Here is a 23,506-nt window from a genome sequence, read left to right on the forward strand (position 1 = left end):
ACTGAGAGAACGTTCTAACATCCTCTCAGCTGCTGGACCATCATAGTGGAGGGAGGGTATGGACGGACGAGAGCGATGGAGGAGATTATTTATAATTATTCATGTTTACATACAACACAACTCTCAAAGCCCCCGGTGTGACCTATGACCTCCATTTGTTCTAACTTGGAGGTATTTCTTCTTGTTTACCTGCCGCCTGATGACACAGTCTGTAAAAAAAAAAATGTTTTATTTGAAATGTTTAGCAGATCATATCAGAAAGTACATTCCATTCCTGCAGACGTTTCCGTTTGGAGGATCTTCGTCAAACTTTCCAGAAACAGCGTTCTGTTGTGTTCTTACAACCTGCTCCGCTTGTTTTCATGCGTCTCTTCGTCAGTAGAGTGCAGACTGTGAGGAAGTTCTCTATTGTTTGATGATCGATTAATCTAAAACTTGCTGTTTTTCATATTTAAGCAGGAGCTGAACTTGATCATCGATAACGTCAATAATAATGTAGAAATGTAACATATAATAAAACAATGTCTATTGTGTGCAGTGGATTAGCAGGTGTGTCGTCAGACTGGTTGATGAGGTCGTGTATATTAGGATGTGCTGAAATATGAAATATGAAATGTGTCTTTGTGTGATTAATGCTCTGCAGTAAGTGCTTCACCAGCTGTTTGCAGGTCGCTTCCACAGAGTTGTAGATGGTTGTTTGAGTGCCTCGCTGCATATGAAATGATTTCACATGTAAAGGTGTTGCATTGATTTACAGAAGAATAAAAAACATGTTACTGGAGATTATTCCTGCCTTTGGAAGATCAGAAAGATCTCCAGCTGGGTTGGACTTAAACTGGATTCAGCATGTCCAGTCTAAATTAAAAAAAGATATTAATTTAATCTTGCCCTTTGTTTTTCAGGTAACAATTGTAGCAATGTTCTGGATTAAAGCGTTAATTACTTAGATTGGTATCTAGCGTGCTAACATCAGCCAGTTCAGCCTAAACTCAGATTTAAGGGTGATGAGGATGTAGTGTTGAAGGTATTTGATCATAAACCAAAGTTTTGGACAATTAACAGTTTGGCATTGGAGGAAAAGTCAGGGGATCACGAACGTCGTTAGGGTTCATCCTCTGGGAATCATGAGTGTCTGAACACCAACCAACCAAAGATTTAACACAACACTGACTTCTTATGGACTCCGTGGGGGATTGACGAGAAGGTAACTTTCTCCTTTGGGAGCTTATGATAATTCTTCTTGTATCAGTGGAGCTTCTGCAGCGTGGAGCTTTCTAATTTAACACTGCAGCACTTCTATAACTGATACGGTTCATAAGGCTCTGCAAAGCATTTCTGTTTGTCGATGGAATGTTTTCAGAACAAACAGCAAACAGATGAAGCATGAGAATGAAAACTGTGATCGTGTGTCCTACAAAGAGACGGAGGTGTGCGAAGAGAAAGACCATATTAAGTGGTACAGATTGCCCTTTAACGCCTGACATCTAAAAATGTTTAATCAATTACCAATGACCCAGCCTGACATTATACACACACACACACACACACACACACACACACAAACCTCCCAGCATGTGTTACAGTAATGGGCAAATGGATTCCCTAAGAACCAAAGCTAATTAGCCCATCTTATTATGAGACATCCCAGGAATAGTCTCTGCAGGGTACACAACAAGTAATGAGTGATGGAAGTGTGCTGTGTGTGTGTGTGTGTGTGTGTGTGTGTGTGTGTGTGTGTGTGTTTGAGGGAGAGAGATTTCACTTTAGAGTTAAAAAGTGAAATCATGGCTGCATGATAGAACTTTTCTAGATTCATTAAATAGATGATTCTTCATCGTTTAACGCCGACATGTTGAACTGTCTCTTTATCTCACTGGACGCTGATCTCAGTGAGGGCAGCTGTTCGGATTGGAGCTTCGTTCTCGCTCCGTACGACACGACGCCGACGCCCCTACGATCGGACCGTGTAGCCGGTCTCCAGCTGGTCACAGCAAATGAGACAGCAGAGGCTAAAAACAGCAGAGAGCAGCAGCTGATCCTCCGCCTCGCTGGGAGCATCACATCTCAGACAGGTGGGCCTGATGTCAGGCCTGCAGAGGGTTTGGTTTTGATAGTTTTAGTTTTCAACATGCGGCACGATTGTTTGTGGTCACAACATAGTTTGCGACACAAATTCCTCAAATTCCTCAAATGTACTGACTGTAGGGTAAGAAGAAACAACCATCATGAAACTGTGTCTGTTGATTACTGACATTAAGACAAATCTTTTTTGTATTATACGTTTTCTGAAACTTCATGTTTAAATATGCAAATTAGGCATTATCTATTGCTAAGTTTTGGTGAATTTGGGAGAAACCTAAAGACAAATAAACACCTAAATGTGAATTTTGGATTTTTTCCTAACCAGTAGTCTGAAAGAAGACGTCACCGCTAACTACTCATCTATAAATAAGATGTATACAACAGGTATGTGTTGAACATGAGATTGACTAAACTTCTGTCTGTGATATCATGTTTTATTGTGAACAATAAAGATCAGCGGCACAGAGAAATAAACTGCACAGGATCAATGTATTCTTGGTTATCGGTTGACTGGATCAAAAGTCGTCGTATTTCAACTCAAATATGATCACATGGCTTCATACTTCAACAAACATTCAATCACGTAGAACCATCTTCACACAGTGTGCCTGTAGTGAGCTGTTTTATTCATATCACGGGTCGCTTCAGCCAAGCAATCTGATTTATTAAAGACGTTAGTCCTCATGAAACATGGCTGCGGCTCGGCTTTACTGGCTGCTGTGCCGATTCCTGTGGTAACGACGGGAGCCGGTTCTGATCTCTCTGTTTCTGTCCCGTCTTTGACTTACATACATTCACACTTTTCTTATTAAATGCCTCAGGACGTTCCTCACGTGTATGTATGAGCGATGCCAGTCGGATGAAATCAACCACAGGCCTTGGAGGGGAAATGTGCAAACGATGAAGACTCTGTACTGGTTTTAATATTCTGGTCTTGCCTTTAATCATATCGGTTTTAATCATATATTTGGCACCAGTTGTTTCATCTCTGGTTGGAACCATTCGAGCGCCACATTCCAGATGTACCGATAATGTTAGAATTTGATGCACCTGGTGGTTTTAAACCAACTACCTCAAACCACGGTCTTAAGATTCCTGCTGTCTTTGTAGCACTCGTGGTTCTTTGACTAATCACGGTTTTATTTGGTGATATTCACAATAAAGTGAAACGTGTTGAAACGGGGCTCACACAGCAGGCGGGTCGATCTGGCCTCTGTCATTTTGTTTCCCACAATAACTGCATCATTTATGGATGGCTGACACACAGACCATGGTACTGGGACCATCTGGGACTCACAAACTGGTTCTTATCAAATCGTGACTCTGAGCTGAGAGAGAGAGAGAGAGAGAGAGAGAGAGAGAGAGAGAGAGAGAGAGAGAGAGAGAGAGAGAGAGAGAGAGAGAGAGAGATGAGGAAAGGAGAATTCTGGGTGAATTTCTTGAACACTGCCGTGACCCTGGGATCATTTGTCTTCCCTTCATCGCTTCCTATTCAGGTCCTCGTTTTACAATGCGACCACCTTCCCGATTTTATCTTCCGAGATATTTTCCGATAGCTGATGAATGCCAGTTGCCACCCATGAGGAGCTGGCGGTCTGAAACAAGGCCACGATGATAACTTGCTCCAATTAAGGAAGTCAAATGACGGATGTGAACGCTGTCCCAACACGGATCCCAGCAGCCTCGTCCGTAATCCCTCCATTACGCCGCTCACTTCTATTTCTTCCATCCTACTCGTACATATTAAAGGCCACAGTTAAAGCCAACGTCACACTAAACGTTTTTAAAATCCTGCTGTCTTGTAATAGTTGATCTAGAAAGTGTTCCTGTTTGAATTACAGACATTTTAAACGCGTTGATCTTAAAACAAAGCACTAAAAACAGCAGCAACAGGTTCACAGTGAGAGGCAGAGCAAAGCCACACTTAGGCGCCATCAGCAGCTCCACTCGTGGACGCAATTTACTTTGCATCACAAAGCAATCATGTTTAGAGGGCAAGCCCACTAATAGGACAGAAACACTACAAAGGTCCTGAAATAGAAACAACAGGCTGCATTCAATGGGGCTGCAGACGCTCTTGTGGCGCTGTTCCTGTTGTGAGTCATAAGTGTTAGTTTTGTGTCTCGATGACGCGGACGAATGCGTGGGTGACGGTGGGGGAGGGATGGGTGGGCGGGTGTTGGGGGGGGGGGGGGGGGGGGGGCAGCAGATGCATCGCTTGCGTTCCCCCAGACCCTCTTGTCATCCTCTCAGTCTCTGCTTCATTCAGCCGGTTGTTGCTACGATACAACATGGGAGATGACGCTCAAAGACACACACACACACACACACACACACACACACACACACACACACACACACACACACACACACACACTGAGGTTTTAAACTATAAACTATTGAAATGTATTGAAACCTTTAGCTGTGAACATTTCACAACTTGCTGCAGCAGTCATCATATTATGATGGCCTTTGTTTGATGATTGTATTTTGGGTGATCGGGGCAGCTCATGGCTCTCGGGTTCACTTCATCTCATGTGGATGAGGAGGAGGAGGAGGAGGAGGAGGAGGAGGAGGAGGACGGGAGTTTGGGAGCTGCTGTAACCATCATGAAGCTCAGTGCACTCTGGTATTTCCTCTCCCAAAGTCGAAGGCCACTCGGTCGATAAAACCTTTATTTCTGTGCCATAAAAAAAAAAAAAAAAAAGTACAACTTCATAACCTGTAAAGGTAATTTTTTACGTAGTATATATTTCTACTCAGTATATTGTATTCATGCATAAGTCATTTTGCTCTGGACTTTGTTGAACTTCACCGTGTCTCTGTTGTGCAGAAGAATAATTCTCCCTCTCTGTTCACATAGATAACTAACTGTGTTGTATGAGAATGTTCCATGCCGAGGCCTTTGGGCCGCTTGTTTTGGTTGCTGGCTGTTTGTTTTCACTTGTTGTTCCATCAGTCTGAGACCAAAAGTCTGAGACCGAGACGTCTGTAACGTCGGCCATCGGCCCCCACCTTTGCTCATTCTGTATAAAGAAAGCTTGTTCATTTTTTTCGAGGTTCTTCCTCACGGAGACTGAACGCATTCTGTTGTGATGATTGAACCTTCTCTGCGCAGAGAATAAATACTTAAAAGACAACCTGGTTTTTGGTATTATGTATTTCAGCATTAGAAGACTCACGCAAAGCAGGTATAGGATTTTTTTTCCACCACAAACCGCAGTGAGGAGACCGACTCTAAACTGGTACCCAGATATCAGCATGATTTAATTCAACATTGAGGTCAGATGATGAGGTCACAGGTTAAATGTTGAAATATATATATAGTCGTCATCACTGCCAGTAGAATAAAAAACATTTGGAATGTTTGGAGGTATCTATTTTAAATAAAGTACTGTGATGCATGCAACTTTTTCATTAATTCATATTTAATATGAAGGGAAATGATAAATTGTTTAACGGTCTTTAAAACTATGAAAATATTTCACTGGTGATTAATTTTTTTCTGGAAAGCTAAAAACACATTTGTGTTTCCTGAATAATGCTTTGTTCAGTTGCTTCTCTTTGATGATAAACATTCTCAACTTTTACTTTGAATGTGAAAATGCTAATGCAGCATTTTGAGACGTGAACCGTGGATGAAGGCGTTTCCTGTCACTCCCAGAAGGATGCCAATAAATAACGGGTTACCTACCGTGACGCGTGTCCTGGAACACCTGCTCTGAGAGCGACGCAGCGATCTGTGCTGCAGCGATCTGTGCTGCAGCTCACGATCAACCCGCTCTGCTGCACGATTAATCAAAGCCCACTCAAACCCTAACAGTGGTTCTGTCCAGAGTAAAACTTCAAGACGATTCTCCCTCCACGAAGGGAAAGCAGAAAGCAATTCCTCTGATCAGATTTGCTGTTCTGAAAGAAATGGGCTTGAAAGCTGGCAGTCTCCGGGCAGCATTAGAACACATGGAGGGAAGGTTCTGTTCTCCTTGTGAGGAGCTTCCAGCGACATGAGGAGACGTCGATAACAAAGCTCTGAGGCTCGGGGGGAATGGAGCGACCACTGACCAGTCAGTGCGACAGAGACTCCACCTGTCCCTCAAACTCAAGTGATGAAGTCACAAATTGGGCTAATTTTAAATGTTAGCAATGCACACTCTCATCACCATAAAGAGTTTCATTTGACTTTCATTGTTACAGAACAATATCGTCACCAGGTGTGAGACGCCGTTCAGCAGCTCGGGAACACACCTGCATTCATTCATTCATTGATCGATTGGCGTAACGAAGCCTCGTTAAAGACAAGGCGCTCCATTAATTGACGTCTCTCTGGATCTGAAATAAGTAGGAGGTCCTTTGTGAAGGTAAAGAGTGAAGAAGTAGGCCAAGGACTCTCACAGAAAATAGACTGTGACTCACTAAAGGGGCAGATCATCACGGGAGAGGATGTGGGTTAACAATAATTAACGTCAACGTAAAAGCCTTCATCCACGTCCCACTTTCCACACACACACACACACACACACACACACACACACACACACACACACACACACACACACACACACACACACACACACACACACACACACACACACACACACACACACACACACACACACACACACACACACACACACACACACACACACACACACACACACACACTTCTTGTTCACCTGCAGCACCCCCGTGTGGTGACAGTTGACACCGCAAAGACGAATGAAGCGCTCCGACAGACAAAACACGGTCAGTTTGAAAACATCAGCCAATCTTTATTTACAAGTCCTAATATGACAAAATGAAATAAACACACATGAGGTGGTGGTGGGTTCAACCCTGCACATGAGAAAAAAACAGTCAAAACTCCTCTGTGGAAAAGCCTCAACTGAACTATTGACTATCAGGACTATGAAGCGGTTGGCAGAGTATGCTGTGTAAGGTTTAACATCTTAGGTAAAGACACACGGGTTAATATATTTAAACTTGCATATAGTAGTTTTCTCATCCCGTCACTTTATACTTCACTCCGTCCAATGAGGGAATGAACTATCGATCCCCTCGGACGACTCTAACGGGACACAACGTACTTTAACTCCACAGCGACACACACTTATCGTCTCTCACTGCGGGACACGAAAGGACTCCCAGTCATGCATCAACGTGACGGACACACAAAAAACAACTAAAACAGAGTGACGTGTGGAGGTAAAAGTGACCTAAGAGCAAGTACTAGCTTGTTCGGGGTTATTTTAAACAAAGATTCAGCATCTCTCACACACACACACACACACACACACACACACACACACACACACACACACACACACACACACACACACACACACACACACACACACACACACACACACACACACACACACACGGTTTGTTTGTGAGGATGGAGGGCACATTCAGGAGAGGACCAGTGATGAGTGGTGCGCTGCTTAAACAGACCCATGGCACTTGAACTAATAAGGGAATAAAATGAGGCAACAGATCCGCGGTAAGGCGTCGATGAGAGACTACTCATCGTTATCGTCCAGACTCACGCGAGCACTTGACCCGTTTGTCAAAACTCTGCAGGCAGAATGTTCTATAGTGGTGCATCATAAAAAAGGTGGTTTTCAGCTAATACTGCTAAAAGAAACATGTCTAAAAAGACCTGTCTGTCACTGCCTTTACTGCAAACACAGACTACAACAGACAATGACGGGTGCACATTCCATTCACACACACTACCTTTGATCTTCACACACAGTTAACTCATTTATATATATTCTCCTTTCAGTTTGGGTTTCAAAATCAGTCCCGTGGTTTGGTGGCTGTCGATCTATATATTAAATGACAAACAGAGAAGACGGGCATGAGAGGTGCAGTGGAGCAAAGCAACACCTTGTGCACGATGAGCGCACAGTCGCAAACTCACACCTGTAATGCAAACAGCAAAGATGAGAAGTTTCCCCACACACGACGTGATACGACACGGTACGTTTCTGCTCGATCAGTAGATCCCTTTCACTTGTAGATCAAATATTTTCAAGTATGTTAGAGGGCTTATTTGAGTCTCTTCTGTGAAAAATGATAAAGGAACAAAGACTTGATGGATAAAGGGCTTTTTATAAAGGGACGTTCCTGAATTTAAGTCCTAAAATGTTGTGATGTTTGTTCCACAGCGTCCTTTAACACAGAGTACTGATGAGAACTTATTCTAAATAAATTGAACACAAAAGTGTTATGCAATATGAGATTATAGTTATCGAGAGTCGTCGGCTCCGCCTCACCAGCAGATATCGAGCGTTTTGTTCTAGCTCTGGTCGACAGCTGCTGCCTTGGGCCTGAGGAGCAACGCTGTGGATCCGTGGTACACATTTCACAGACAAAGGCCTAAAATAATGAGAAACAACAACTAAGAACCCACAAGTGAGCCAAAACACTCTGCCACTGAACGCATCACCACTGAGGACCCACCACACGCCTTCAAGGGCTCCTTGTACAAAATATAAAAACAAACTACGTTCCACAACCCTGTCCTGACTTACATGGAGCACCGGGATCTGGTATTGGTGGTAAACACGCGACCGGGCTACTTCCGTTTCACAGCGTCAGTATCTTCTTCCTTCAGGACAAACTTTTTCCTCAGAGCTTCTGAAATTAGAGAAGCGGAGTCCTCCTCTCTGAGGGACGTACAGCCTCTGTTGTACCTGCAGTGACACCCACAAGAAAACAAAACACAAACCATGTCTGAGAGGGAGACGGATACCACTCTCATGTCTGTATGGAAAACGTGACCAAAGTCCAACTGACAACTCTTACCTGTCCTTGCTCATCTTCATGCGGTTCATGTCCTTCAGGATGTCCATCACATCAGCAAAGCTGGTAGACTTCGATAGCGACACCGTGTCCTCCTCCGCCTCCCGGAAGTCCATGCTGGGTCTGTCCAGGTCGAAGGTGGCCGATGCCGTCATGGAGATAGGGGGCAGAGGGTCGGGGACGAGCTCCGACACCACAGAGACCGCGTCCTCCTCCTCCTCCTCCTCCTCTTCCTCCTCCTCCGTGACATCACTGATGACGAAGGAAGCGGCGGCTGCGGCGGCCGGCTGGTAGGGCACCGTCTCGAAAGGGGCCATGGAGAAGCTCATGCTCGTGTCGTCGGGGGAGAGCAGGTCAGGCGTCAGGGGGTTGGAGCCTGAAGGAGAGAAGAAGAGTCTGTCGTCGTTTCATGAAGCTTGTGTTGGACAGCGTTTAAAACCAGCGGGAAGACCATGTCTTTGAATATGTAAAGCCGTCTCGTGACAACTGCCACTGAACCACAGAGGCCTACAAAGTGATGCCAAGACATCTCAGTACAAAAGGGCTTTAGGAGAATCAGGGCAGCTGACTCGGCAACAAAAGGATCAACCGTCACACAAAGACAGTAGCTCAGCGGCTCAATAAAGCAATTTGAATGAATGAATCTTCAGGAATCACAGCCTGGAGTATCAATAAAGAGTTAAGTTAAGTGTGAAACCAGTTCTCATGTCCCGGAGTCTTTAGATTCTACGTTGAAGATCTACAGTGGACACATCTATGCCGTGGCTACACTTTAATTGTTGCCTTGGTTTCCTACCGGAATCAGTTGCCACTATCTTGGCGATCTGCGCCCGGAGTCTGCCGAGCTCGTCCTGCAGGGCGGTGGTCCGGTTCAGCGCCGTCACCCCGGGCTTCCTCAGCCCCTCCACCCTTTTGCCCTCACGCCGGAAGTTGGGCACAGACGAGTTCCTGTGGAGCACCAGGAGAGGCGTGGGCCGCCATTCGTGTTTCAGAGGCCGACTGTCGCTCCTGAAAAGAGACGAGTGGGCGATGAGCGTTCGTCTATATTCTACCCGAGTCCGGATGTTGAAGAATGTTGAATGTCATCTCATGTCTCTCTTTTCCTTTACCGACCACAGTGCTAAACGATACTTTATCAGCAGTGGATTACAGATGCAGCCCAATCCAACAAAACTAGAATAAAACATTTCTTTGTTAAATTTATAATGTTCAGTTTTCACCACTTGAATAGTGCATTTCTTCAGGCTGTACTCTACAGCTCAGAGAGTATAGAATAATGCAGTTATAGATCAGTTACTTGGCACTTCTCCATAACCTTAGTGGTTGTCTCTTCGGGCGTGACTGGATATTTACCGCACTCTGGCATACGTCTCTTCTTCATCTGCGACAATCCAGGCTATGTCGGCCAAAGTGGGAACAATGGGGCCATCCATGGGCCGAAGAGTGGGCATGCCTGGTAGTTCCTGATGCACGAGTACACAAGTTAAAGTCGCATTCGACGAGGATTTCTACTGCGAAAAGGGGGATTATTATTGAAAACTGACACGCAGGACTTGTAGGGTGTGATATTTACCTGGAAACAGGCCCTCTGTGGAGGTCTGAGCGGCAGAGTGGAACCTATTCGTCTCACAACACTGCGGGTGGATCCATGAGGCTTATTCTGCCAGATAGGAATAACTTCCTGTAAAGCATATATTTTAAAAAACACAGTCTCGACACACAGTACTACACTTTAATGTCATTCTCTTACGTCTGTAATTTGCATACATGCACAGTCACGAGTGAGAAAGGCAGTGTTGAGTCAAACGGTGTTAAAAGGACTCACCGTATCCGTTTCCATGATGGCGGCGGTTCAGCTGGACACCAGTGCTCGGTGCTGACGGTGGCGGACCACAGAGCGGCTCAGAGGACAGACGCCATGTCACAGAGGCTGCCAACTCTACGGATATAAATGAGTGATTAGTGAGAGCATCTGTTGAGAGACACAACACTGCAGCATTTCACCCACAGGAAGGAAGTTGCTTACAAATTACAACTAGGCGTTGCAAAACTTTTTTTTTGATGACTGGTTGCAGGTAATTTTTTTTTATGGTTATATCTCAAGTAAAATGCACGAGGTGGATAGATACACCTTGTTGTTATTTTTAAAGTTATACATTATTATAAATTGAAGAGGCCTGAACACTGAATAAACAAATAGACAAGACAATATATACAAAAAGAATGATAAATGTGTCCAAACTACGAGATAAATAAACAGTTATGTTTGACTTCAGAAGATAAACAAATAACAATATATATTTTCAATAACGTTAAATTATTAGCTAATTGGCGGATATTGAACTGTTTGGCAAACCAACTCTTTAAACCGTGTTGGCAGCATTTAGTCCTCTCATCGTGACTACTTAATGCTACATAAACATTAATGAGCAAGTTAGCGAGCATCCGTGCTAACATAGCTAGCTAGCGTTAGCTTCAGTCGTATCCACGGTGCCGCTACTGGCTGATTTGACCAACGACACCGTGGATGGAGACCGATGGTCGACAGAAAGCTTTAGCGCGGTGGTTTGTGGATACCTTTTATACGTTAGTCGGTGGCTAACGTTACGGGTGTCAGAAACACAGTGACCGTTAGCTAGCTTTAGCAGCACCAATAACGGACCCCTGGTTGACCCTCAACGGGACCCTTACGTCACTGTTTTTCAACGTGTCTCCCTTTCCCTCACGAACATGCAAAGAGCGCAACTTACGGTATATTATGCCCGCAAAATGGGAACGCTAAGCGGTTCGATTATTCACGAGCAGCCGCTTCTTCTCCTCTTCGTCTTTCAGCTCGGAGTTGTGTGTTTTCGCTCATCAGGCCGGAAAACCTGTGCCTCCCTTTCCTGTGATCTGATTGGCTGGAGCCCCGCGAGCTTCCTTCGTCTGAACCTGTACAACAGCGCCCCCAGAGGTGGAGGTGAGCACATACTATATGATAAATAATAAACAACTGTAAATAACACATTTAAAATAAAATATAAATAGTTTTAAGGTTATAACCTTACTTTGAAAAATCTGTTATTTTGATCCACTAAATATGACTGAAAATGATTGTTAATACATGAAATACACAGCTCAACTATTATTATTATTATTATTATTATTATAGGTAAAACAAAAATAAATATCCATTTTACCCCTCATCATAAGATGCCGCTTCTGAAAATATTACTATATCTATTTATATGTTTGTAAACCCTCAAATTCCCTAACTTCTGTGGAGAAGAAGCACTTTTTTATTCTGTAATTGAGAGAGAGAGAGAGAGAGAGAGAGAGAGAGAGAGAGAGAGAGAGAGAGAGAGAGAGAGAGAGAGAGAGATTCATCCCCTCACTTCAGAATAAGTACATAAAAGAGAAAAGCTCCTCAACAGAGAGTGTATACAACTCAAGATGGGTCACCCTCGTCTGCTTCCGCCCTCACTGCTGTCGGCAGACCGACCGGGATACATCTTGAGTGGGCGGAGCTTGAATATTGAACTTGTAACTGTTGTCTGCAGTGATATCACAACACTGCAATATGAGGACACGCTCGTATGACCGCCACCCGTCTCCATCCCCGGGCAAGGCGCAGGTCTGTACGCACACACACACACCGCACACCGCTCACCGCACATGACGCTCCCGCGAGTCCTTCATCTCCGCTGAGCCGCTGATGTCATATGTTCTTCTAGAGACTCGATCATTCTGTGATGTGTCGTCTAAAATGCTTACTTCACGGCGGTTATTGCACGCCCAGCATTGACAGGAAGCAGCCTGTGGTCCTTTTCTTTAATCATATGACCATATGGGTGATAATGTGTGAAGGATGGAGGACAACAGCGCGTTGCTGTTCAGTCAGAGACAACAGGGTGTGAGCCTTGTGATGCCGGATGAGATGCCGAAACAGGAATGCAGCTAGAATGCATTCCTGTATGTGCTCATAGGAACTTAGTCTTAGGTCTAAACACAGCTGTGCGCTGCTAAGAGCTAAGTACAGTCTGGTATCTATTTAAAGCACCCCGGGCCTGTTGATGTGTAATATCAGACATTATTACAGAAATATTAAGCTATTGTAAAGTGTACCTAGTCAGCAACCTTGGACCACGAGCTCACATTAACACATTGATTGTAAACACACACACACACACACACACACACACACACTGATTATATGGATTGATTGACAACCTGGCTCCATTACCCTGCAAGATGCACAGCTCACTTCCTTATGAGGTCATGCGGCTGCAGGTAGAAGTTTAACCATCCCTCCTCCCTCCCACTGCCTGGATATTTGCAAAATGACTCCACGCTCATATGACTTCCTGTCTTGTGTAGGTGTAACTGGGGCGAAAGGTAGGCATGGGGACTAAAAGGAGGAGGAAGGATGCCTGCTGAGTCCCTCATCCCTCTGCCAGCGTCAGACTAAAAGAAAGACAGAACATGTCTCAGTCTCAGTCCACGAGGGGCCCGGAAACTCAAGGAGCCATGGACCGTGAGCCTCAGAGGGACAAGACCAGGACCAGCTACTTTGGCAACGTCAAGACCAGGTCAGGCCTCTAAATACGTGGATTAGTGGAGAGGAAACAAGGGGAAAGCTGTGAGCAGACATGTGACGAGTTTGGCTGGCGTTTGCTTCTCAGATTTAAGCGCGATACAATTCAGTCTTTCATTATTCTCATAAAAAGGGTAAACACGAAGAATGTGTCATGCCAGACTACGATACAAATAGTAATGCTTGTTTAGCACAAAATGCACATTTTCATCAGCTGGTTTCATCCTCTGTCACTGGAGGAGTCCACGCTCCATCAAAGAGCATCAACAGGAAACTCCACCTATAAATACCTGATCACACTGTGAGCGTCAATCACACTTCAAATTCTTAAAACAAATCAATCCCTCAATCTATTAACGGGGAATCCATCCTGAAATATGTATGCTTCAGCGTGGCAATTCAAACATAATGGAACCCTAATGAATGAACTCTGAATGAAGATCATGCAGATTAAACACAAGTAAGAGGACCTTTGAATTTAGATTATTTTTCCTGGCCTTCCTGTCTTCTACGATGCTAAATTGAAATATCTTTCACTTGTTGTTACTAGGTTTCATGGTACCGTTGTCGCCATTTTTCACTATTTTTGTGACTATTTTATTTTACAGACCAACTAATAATTGATGAATTGATCACATCCCTTTGTGAGTTTGAACCTGTATCAGAGATCACGACACAAACACAGAGCTCATAAATCCTGTGATAGCGTCACCACGTTGTTCCAGTGCAGCAACACAGTGACTGGAACAAGAGGACCTTTTATGATGTATGGCTGTCTGCTACATAAAATCAACACTAGCTGGATGGAAAGTTACAAGTAATCAAGTTTGGAGTCACATGAGAGGTTTTTGAGGATCAACAGTCAGGAGCTTTTCTGGAGAACGCGTCAGTGATTCAGGGATGTTTTGCAATAAGTTGAGCAATATTCCTCAGCTGTGTATTTTTAATGTGACGCCATTAATCATAATAATCTTAATAACAGAGTCTAAATGAGTATTTAATGATCCGTCCATCGACAGTAAATTCAACTATAATATATTATTAGTTATAATCAAGAATCAAGAACAGTTTTAGGGTTAATTTTTTGACCTTGGTTATTTTCTGACATACTCTCAGTGTTTTTTAGAATACATTCAGCAGACGTGTAACCTTCTTAAACACAGCGTGATGTCATCAGGTTTGGTTTTGGGTTCTCAGGCTGGGTTCCAAGCTTCCTCCCGGCGTCTCTCAGCCTCCTCAGTTTGCTAAGCGACCCTGGGAGACTCAACCTCAGGCGCGAGTGACGCAGGAGCCGGCGGCCGGCGGCCAGCGGCGGCACCGACCCGCCGCTGGCCGGCCTCTCGACCACACCCCCCACATCAGAAACCCCAAACTGCGGCAGTACTACCTGCAAGGTGCGCTTACAGTGTCTGATGCACATACTGAGTCTGTTTTCATATCTTTGCATACAGTTATTTTCATACAGGGAAATGAGCTGAAGCGTATTAATCCTGTGTGGTGATGAGGCACCGGAGCTCAGGGTGTTTTGTGTGACAGGAATAGTGTTTCTCCTCTCACAGGGCCTTCATGGGACCTTAACAGCACTGCAGTGAAGCAAGAGCATACGAGAGCACCGTCAGACGACAGCAGCAGGGTGAGTCACATGCTTTTGTTTTTGACTTTAGTCTCAGGCTGTTGTACTTCTTGCGTGCGTTGAGGAACACAGCTTGTGGGAACCAGTGAGACGTAAATTTGGGAAGTTGGGGAGCGACAGACCGATGATGGGTTTACTGCTGATGAGATATGCAGGAGCGAGCCTTTATGCGGCTGGTAATTGGTTCCACAATTTATGGTCATGAACACGTTTGATAAAGAGCGTCCAAGGTTCAGCGTTGAGCGTCGGAGCTGTCGGAGACGTTCTCGAACGCCATGGGGAAACAGAGCCTCCTCCAGAGCCTCTACAACAAATACAGACGGAGGAATGTAGATCCAGATGCTTGTTCAAAGGTAAACGTCTGCTGCGTTTATTCATGTTTCTGCTGAGCTGCTAAATATCAATGTATTGATCATGAATGTGGAACGGGCGCTAATGCTCATGACTCAGTGATCCACTCTAATTTGTTTGACATCTTCATCATCGTCTTTTTCTTTCTTTACTGAATCTCCTTTGTGTTCCCTCTTCTTCCTCTTCTTCTTCTTCTTCTTCTTCTTCTTCTTCTTCTACTTCTTCTTCTCCCTGAAGTCAACTCACCTTTTTAAACATCTTGGTTTCCATTTAGTTCCTGAGCTGAAGAGTAAGCACACACTGTATACTGTATACCAAGCTGAAGGTGATGTACTGTAACACAGCAGCCCTGCAGTATATCTTAACTTCATGAAGGCTGTAGTGTCCAGAGAGGTGTTTATTCAGTGTATGCTGAGATTGACAGTAGAGTACAGCTGCAAATCCTCCTTTTTTTAACTCTTGAGCAGCTTGTGTGTGTCGGTTGTCTCGGGGGTGCATGTTTAAGATGATATTCATCCATTTATTCATATATAGTATACATGATCACAGCCACGTTGAAAACAGTCTCTCTGTGGTCGTAATCTGTCAGGAGCCGGGAATCTGATTTAGGTCAATGGGTCCATCTGTCAGTGGGTGACAGTTGTGGAATTTTCACCGTTTCAACTCTTCAACTCACCAGCTCAGATCTGATCTATATAGAGGTTTGAACTGACTTAGAGTGGGAGCATGCAGTGAGGTCTGCAAAGCAAATAGCAGTGAGTATTTGAGTTATTACGGCTCCTCCGTGTTATTTGCTCCTGCACAACTGAAGGAGTTCTTCCACAGACCGCTGCATGCATAAAGACGGAGGCCGTATTGTGCACGAGTGAAGAGAAGAACTTCTTGAGTTCTGGTTTGTGATCGGATCTGAATCTCCTCCTGCGTTTGTGTTTCAGGGTCTCCCCGGTGACATGGTGTTCAGCGTCTCATCTCAGTTCAACAGCAACGGCACGTCTTCAGTAGAAGACGGCGACACTGGTCACCGTCCCTCCTCTTGCACTTCAAATGCTCCCTCCTCGTCTGCTGCCCTCGTCCCTGGAGAGGTGAGAGTTAATCGTGAGCAGATGACGGCGCGGTGTGCATGTTACGTGTGGAAAAGGATAGATATTTTTTCTCCTGCTGTTGCTGACTGGATATGCAGAACAAAACATTTCCCTCGTCTGTCTTATGACTTCAGCTGCCAATATTTAGCTTTAGGAAGGAAGTGGGTTGCTTCATCTTTAACCCTGAAGACTCACCTCTTCAAGAAGTGCTACCCTGAGCCTTCCACTCAGCACTTATTGTATTCATACTAGTTTGCTGCACTTATTGTATTCGTTTGTTTCTGCACTGTACTTTGGCTCTGCTTCATGCTCTTAGATGCTTGTGAGATGCACTTATGACTTCTGGTGACTAGTAGTTCTCTTGAATACACTTCTTGTAAGTTGCTTTGGATAAAAGCGTCTGCTAAATGACTGTAATGTAATGTAACTCAGTCAGGAAATCAATACCTCACCACGAAACATATCCTTGTCAGCAAAGTCTTCTTTAGCTGTAAACATGTGCCTCCAGCCCCTGGTCCACCACCCTCATGTGTGACATGGAGCTAAGATTTGACTACAAACAAAGAGAGGTGGGGAAATGCTGGCCTGTAGAAAGAGGAAGTAGTCACTGCTGTCAGAGTCTTATTTCAATGTCAGAGCTATTCTTATCATGGCTTCCATTCTCAAGCAGCTGCTCGTCCCGAAGGAAAGAAACACTTCCACCGGTCAAGGATCGTCTCAACGATCATCTGATCCTAAAGCGAAGCGAGAGGCGGATCCAGAGTCTTTGGAAACCCTTGCTGCTCAGCCTCAGCCTTCCTCACCAGAAGCAGAATATGACAAACTACTGGTAAGAAAAAAAAACGTCTTCCTTTACTGCATGCTCTGCATTTCAAGTTGGAGTGAAGAGCGCCTAAAAACATGCATTCAAAAATGAGTGGATTTAGGAATCAAGAGAATCAACTTTATCGGAGTAAAAGCGGTGAAAGTCGATCCGGTGGAACGGGGAAGGGGAAGCACACTGGAGAGGCAGCCAGAGTCTGGACCTGAGGCACAGGGATCCACAGGATCCAGGCAGACTCAAGGATTAATAGACCCCCCCTTCTCACAGCCGCCATTTTGACATGTAATTGCAGGGTAAACACAGGTGTGATTAAATACATGAAGGTGACGTTAGAAGTTGACGTTAGCTTTAGTGTTATAACTTCTCTGCACAGACATATGGAAGTGTTAGAGCTCCTTTATGAATAACGACTCCACTTCATTTAAATAGCACCTTTCATTAAATCCAACAGCTCAAAGTGACAAAATAAAGACTAAACAGTAAACAATACAATGTTAGAATAAATAAAGTCACAAGAATTAATAAAGAGATAGATAGATTCAGTTGTATTACTAGCTTGATTTTTATATTTCAATTTTATCAAGGACTGCAACCAACAATTGTTTTCATTGTTGACTAATTTGCTGATTATTTTCCTCATTAATTGATTAATCATGTGCTATAAAATGTCAGAATATAGAAAAGGCACATGTGTTTGTTGTTGTTGTTGTTGTTAACCCTGATGTGATTTGTGGCGCTGACAGGATGTGGAGGCGGTGCCGATGCCCGATGGACAGCTCTGCTTATTGGCTCTGCCTCCAGAGTGCTGTCAGGGGGAGGGACCGGAGGCCATGCGGTACCTCAAACTCTTCTGCCGCTACATCACAGACCGTAAGGTCGGTGTGAGCGGCACTTCTGTCCGGCTTAGTGCTCTACGGCAGCAGACATCTGTTGTAGGCTAACGTCATCGCTTTGTGTCTCTGGTTAGGGTGTCGTCTCAGGAATCCTGCTGGTGACGTCGAACAAGATCTTCTTTGACCCATGCAAGACACACGCTCTGGTGAAGGAGCACGGCTGTGAGGAATACCTCCTGTCCTGCTCTGTGGACAACCTGGCATCCATCTCCTTCTTCTCTGACATCTCACATGTTCGATTCAACACGTCCCAGCAGAGGTCAGCAATGATTCACTGTTCCTAAACCACACACACACACACACACACACACACACACACACACACACACACACACACAGATTACATGAAAAGGCAGTGCAAGCATTTTTTTATTCATTTCTTATTAGGAGGAAAGGCAAGAACATTTTCCAGAGTTTGAAAACCGCCAAAAGCCGAGCAGGCGGGTTTCCAAACCCAAAGGGGGAGTCGCTCCCGGCTCGGGTGTCTGTGGCCGCATCGGATTTGTCCCGTCTGGCTCTGAGCCTGACCAAAGAGGTCTCTGGGGTGGAGGGGGAGGAGCAGGAGGAGGAGGCAGAGAGCAGAGACATGGCGGAGGCTGAGGTGGAGCTCGATAGCAGCCCTCTGGAGGTGCTGTCGGAGGCGTCTGGGGGCGACCTGGGTGGGGCCGTCCTGAGCGGTGCTGCAACCTTCTGCTGCGGAGCTCAAGAGGCGGTGAGTCGAGTGAAGACGGAGCCGCCTCACGCCGATGAAACGGGGACGTCCTCTGAGGAGAGTCGCCCCGCAGGTACGGATGTGAATCGGTCTCAAAGATGGATCGTTGGTTCTGTTTCTATTCTTCTTCGTCACGAGTCTTTTACTTTCAGTGCCTCGGAGGTCTTCAGCAGGAAACCCTGGGAGTCTGATGTTCGTGCGGCTGCGGGTTCAGCCGTCTGCAGCAAAGAAGAAGGGTGCAGGAGGCCTTCAGCTGGGGTCGTCTAAACCTCTACCTAGAAGGGATGCCTGGATTGTCCTTTCACAAGAGAGGTACTACAGTAACTAATGGACATGGACCAGAGACTTGATATCAGAGTCGGGGGACTCACAGGAGCCTCATTCTGAGTGCAGTGAGCTGAGGCTGCTCTTCCTCTTGTTTGCAACCATGACTGAGACACCTCTAGTATCCTAAAACACTTAATCCTACATTCCCCACAATGCAACCTGGTGGCATTTTCATTTTTCCATCAGAATCCCCCCCACCGTTACATACAAACCCCACACATCCAGTCGTTACCTCAGCGTTTTGGTTATGAACTTAGCGTCTCAAGCCCGAGCTAAAGTAACCCCGACGACATCACTATGACATCATCCGGGTCATTTTTTGGGGGGAAAGCTCCTCCAGAGCCACAGAACCCGTCCACTTCAGCCTGACATGAACACGCTCCGTCTACTTGTGACGCTCAAACTGATCACTTCAGTTGAATATTTACTCTCTCGTCATTCATTGAACATTTCAGTAAAAGTACAAAGGTTAGTGAAAGGGTGGATGTCCAAAAAGTCACTATTTAACACTGCTGGGAGGTTACTTAAATACTTGAGTATTGAATATCTATAGAGTATGCTACTAATGCTAGTAGTTCATGCTAATCCACTACATTTCAGGAACATATTTGACCTCCTTTAACTCACAGCTTCAGTAACTTTTTAGATCAGAAACTCTCCCTCAGTTAAAGTAGAATCACTCATTTGAGAATATATTCATGAACGTTAATTGAAAGCATTCAGAAGCTCCTCCTCCTCCTCATGTCTCTTGTGTTGACGCAGCTGTTGGGATCGTTTGTTCGAGCGACTGCTTTGTTTTCCACCCGCAGCTCCGACGAGCTGTACGCCTACCTCACGCACTGTCGACCAGACCTGTGTCTGCTTGAGGGAGGGGAGGAGGAGAGGGAGGCGGACCGGGATGAAGAGGAGTTTGTGCTCATTGAGGACAGAGAGGAGGAAGAAGAGGAGGAAGGGGACGAGGAGGTGTTCCAGAGGCACCGCAGCTCGGGGGACGACTGGGAGGTGAGTAGACTCATTTCAGTCTCACGGGACACTTTTGGGTTCCTTGGACACTAGAGCTAAAGGAGAAGGACGTTGACTGTAATCTTAAAATGAGAAAGCTTGAAGAAGAGACTAAGTGATGAAGATGTGGATTAATATTTAATTCTCTTTGAGCTTGTTGGGACAACTTTAACTGGCAAGTTTCAGGAGAGAGTGAACTGAAACTAGCCTTGATTCTATGCGGGGCTTGTGCCGGAGGCTTAATCGGCACAATGTTTTGCAAATAGAGAAAGCAGGAATCTCAATAGCATTTTGAGTTTTCTCGTGAGGAAGAGTCATCGTTTGCTCGATGGCGCTCGGCACACAGGGTTGAAATTCTGTCAGCTCTTGAGGCCCGATGGAGGAGTTTAAAAACCTGAAGAAGCAGAAAGCTGTAAAGTTGTCCGACGCTGCAGTCCTTGCAGAGGAAAAAGTTCTCGTTCATGAGTGTTTGGTGAGTGGGCTGTTACGCAACCCAGGTTTACTGACAACAGGTTCAAGGAAGGTTCAAGTGCCTCGGCCGGGCCGTCTCAGCCCAGTGTGTGCAGTGGGGCAGAAGTAGGGGTACTTTGTGTTAGGATGCCCGGATCAGGAGTCCAGAAGAGGGTTCAGATGACGCTTCATTTATTTTTATACTCCAACATCACACCGGTCTCTACCCAAACAAAATGAGCTCCTTATATATCACTCTAATTAGCCCAGACATACCATCTATGGGTAAGTATATATATATATATATATATATATATATATATATACACATCACAATATATGTACAATAAATATTTACATGATTTCACCAACCCAAAGAAATCAATAATGATTTACAAACATGTACACTCCCTATAAATAGTAAATGATCAACACAATGTATCTAAATAAACAAAGCAACACACATCTTTACTTCCCCCCCCTTCCCACTTCCTGTGGTTGGTACGTCCCGGAACTATAAATCGTTGCTCGAAAACCCGGGGAACTGTTTTGCCCGAACACCCTGGGAAGAGGAAACAGGTAGAGGTGAGTTGTTGCAATAGTTATACTAACTTATCTTTAACTTGGCAATATATATATATATATATATATATATATATATTCTTTTGTGTGGAAAAAGAATCACAAAGTCAGGGTGGGAGTGTTTCAGGCTCCGTCCTTCTCTGTGTTTTTAATGAATCAATGTTTGTCTGTTTTTTGCAGATGGTGTTGATGGAAGAGAGTGGAGACAAACCAACGCTGGTCATCGACCGGGACCCCGACGGGCTCAATGACATCGTCGAGAGCAGCCACATTTTAGAGGCTTCACATGTCAGAGAGGTGGGTCACACACACACACACACACACACACACACACACACACACACACACACACAGCAGTATACACAGACTCATCACACACATGCACCAGCCCTTTGTATCTGTAATCTGGATCTCCGTTTGTAAACACTTGTGCTCAAAACTACACTTGGACGTATTTAGAAGAGTCCACTGATTGCTGCACAGATTTAGATCTCAGCATCTGGCGCTGTTCATATCGGCGCTCCTTCCCTCCCTCCCTCCTTCCCTCCTTCCCTCCTTCCTTCCTCCTGTAATCTCCTCTCAGCTCTGTAAGGAGCTTCCTCCGAGGACGGTCGGCTACAGCTGGCAGCTGACTTACAGTACGTCCCGTCACGGCGCCAGCCTCAAGTCCCTCTACAGGAAGCTCAGCACCACCGACTCCCCTGTGCTCGTTGTCATCAAGGATGCGCTCGATGAGGTTATAAAACACTGCGTGTTTCCTCTGATATTCATTTATGTTGTAATGTCTTATTTTAATGTATTGTGTCTCTTGTGACCTTTCCTCGTCAGGTATTCGGGGCCTTCCTCTCTCACCCTCTGAGGCCCAGTGAGACGTTCTACGGCACAGGAGAAACCTTCCTCTTCATGCTGCATCCTCGCTTCAAGGTGCCGAACAATCAGCCCTGCAGAGTGCTTCTGTTGTTAGTTCAGACAATCTGTAAAATCCCTGCTAAATATCACCAATGTTTTGTGTGTGCTCACATGTCAGAAGGTCATTAATAGCGGGTATTGATGCCTGCGTGAAGTCTCTCACAGTAACACGCGAACGTTTTCTCTGCAGTGCTTCAGGTGGACTGGAGAGAACTCCTTTTTCATTAAAGGAGACTTGGACTCCTTTGCCATTGGTGGAGGCAGGTAATGCATTTAACTCCCTTTCTATTTTGAAAACCAACTTCCTTTCCATCGCGGTCGTTTCTTGCCCTTTACGAGTCTCCGTCTCTCTCCCTGCAGCGGTCACTTTGGTCTTTGGGTGGATGAGAATCTGTACCTGGGTCGCAGCAGCCCCTGCTACACCTTCAACAACTGCTGCCTCTCGGAAACCAACGACTTCCGGGTCATGGAGCTGGAGGTGTGGACGTTCACCTGAAGAGGGCGGCGAGTTTCTCTTCATCCAGACGGCGTTCGCTGCATCGCCGAGTAGAGACGAGTTCAGCTCATTCATTTCATGGTAACGTCCATGTTTAAAACAAAGAACTATTACAAACTGCTGACCCGGGGTGGTCATGGTGGACTGTTTCAACAACTGTGAACTGAGTAGACCTGAATTGGGTTCTTTTGAGTCTCAGAAACTGCACTTTGCTCTTAATGTGAATCAGTAACTTCACGATGTCTCATCATTCATCACGTGAACGTGACGGTACGCCTCCAAAGCTTTCATGGAACTGTGCTCAATTAATGCTGGACGCTTGAAACACACATTCGTCTTCTTATGAATAGATTCCTCTATTGAAATCTCTCTCTCTCTCTCTCTCTCTCTCTCTCTCTCTCTCTCTCTCTCTCTCTCTCTCTCTCTCTCTCTCTCTCTCTCTCACTGTACTTGTGATGGATCACAGAGTTCTGACTCATTCGCCGCTGTGGTTTCTGGACAAGCTTTGAATTTTACGCAATGTTGTCTCAACTGTACCCATAAACTCGCTCGAACAAAGCAACTCTGCTTTGCTTAGGTGGTACAGTATTATAGATTAGTTAATAAAAATCAGCACAAAGTGAACATTTAAACATCTAAAAAAGGTTTGATGATTTGTTTAACTGCAGCGTGTTACCAACAGAAAACACACACACACACACACACACACACACACACACACACACACACACACACACACACACACACACACACACACACACACACACACACACACACACACACA

At 45.1% G+C, this 23,506-nt stretch overlaps 2 protein-coding genes across 8 annotated transcripts; one reads left to right on the forward strand and one right to left on the reverse strand.

Moving 5' to 3' along the window:
* Positions 1–4,303: 4,303 nt before the first annotated feature.
* mtfr1l (mitochondrial fission regulator 1-like) lies at positions 4,304–11,772 on the reverse strand. 5 transcript variants are annotated; one of them, XM_068726388.1, is made up of 8 exons: positions 11,640–11,772; positions 10,715–10,828; positions 10,463–10,570; positions 10,243–10,352; positions 9,686–9,897; positions 8,893–9,265; positions 8,619–8,780; positions 4,304–4,762 (listed from the first exon to the last, which is right to left on the reverse strand). In XM_068726388.1, the coding sequence occupies exons 2-7, from the start codon at positions 10,727–10,729 to the stop codon at positions 8,663–8,665; spliced, it is 936 nt and encodes a 311-aa protein (XP_068582489.1). In that variant the 5' UTR covers positions 10,730–10,828; positions 11,640–11,772; the 3' UTR covers positions 4,304–4,762; positions 8,619–8,662. The 5 variants fall into 5 exon arrangements, with proteins under 5 accessions (XP_068582489.1, XP_068582488.1, XP_068582487.1 ...); XM_068726387.1 differs by lacking the exon at positions 4,304–4,762 and adding an exon at positions 6,827–7,909; XM_068726386.1 differs by lacking the exon at positions 4,304–4,762 and adding an exon at positions 6,827–8,463.
* A 653-nt stretch (positions 11,773–12,425) lies between these two features.
* On the forward strand, positions 12,426–23,506 carry si:ch211-15d5.11 (oxidation resistance protein 1). 3 transcript variants are annotated; one of them, XM_068726319.1, is made up of 16 exons: positions 12,426–12,502; positions 13,246–13,457; positions 14,660–14,856; positions 15,022–15,095; positions 16,382–16,528; positions 17,196–17,357; positions 18,095–18,226; positions 18,319–18,503; positions 18,632–19,029; positions 19,109–19,268; positions 20,093–20,285; positions 21,498–21,614; positions 21,901–22,053; positions 22,146–22,241; positions 22,417–22,490; positions 22,587–23,506. In XM_068726319.1, exons 2-16 carry the CDS (start codon positions 13,351–13,353, stop codon positions 22,720–22,722), a joined length of 2,331 nt encoding a protein of 776 aa, XP_068582420.1. In that variant the 5' UTR covers positions 12,426–12,502; positions 13,246–13,350; the 3' UTR covers positions 22,723–23,506. The 3 variants fall into 3 exon arrangements, with proteins under 3 accessions (XP_068582420.1, XP_068582421.1, XP_068582422.1); XM_068726320.1 differs by having other exon boundaries at positions 17,199–17,357; XM_068726321.1 differs by lacking the exons at positions 12,426–12,502; positions 13,246–13,457; positions 14,660–14,856; positions 15,022–15,095 and adding an exon at positions 15,120–15,448.

This window comes from Cebidichthys violaceus, unplaced genomic scaffold (genome assembly GCF_023349555.1).
Source record: "Cebidichthys violaceus isolate CVI_PGR_0920_01 unplaced genomic scaffold, fCebVio1.0.p SCAF_39, whole genome shotgun sequence".
Taxonomy (NCBI): Eukaryota; Metazoa; Chordata; class Actinopteri; order Perciformes; family Stichaeidae; genus Cebidichthys; species Cebidichthys violaceus.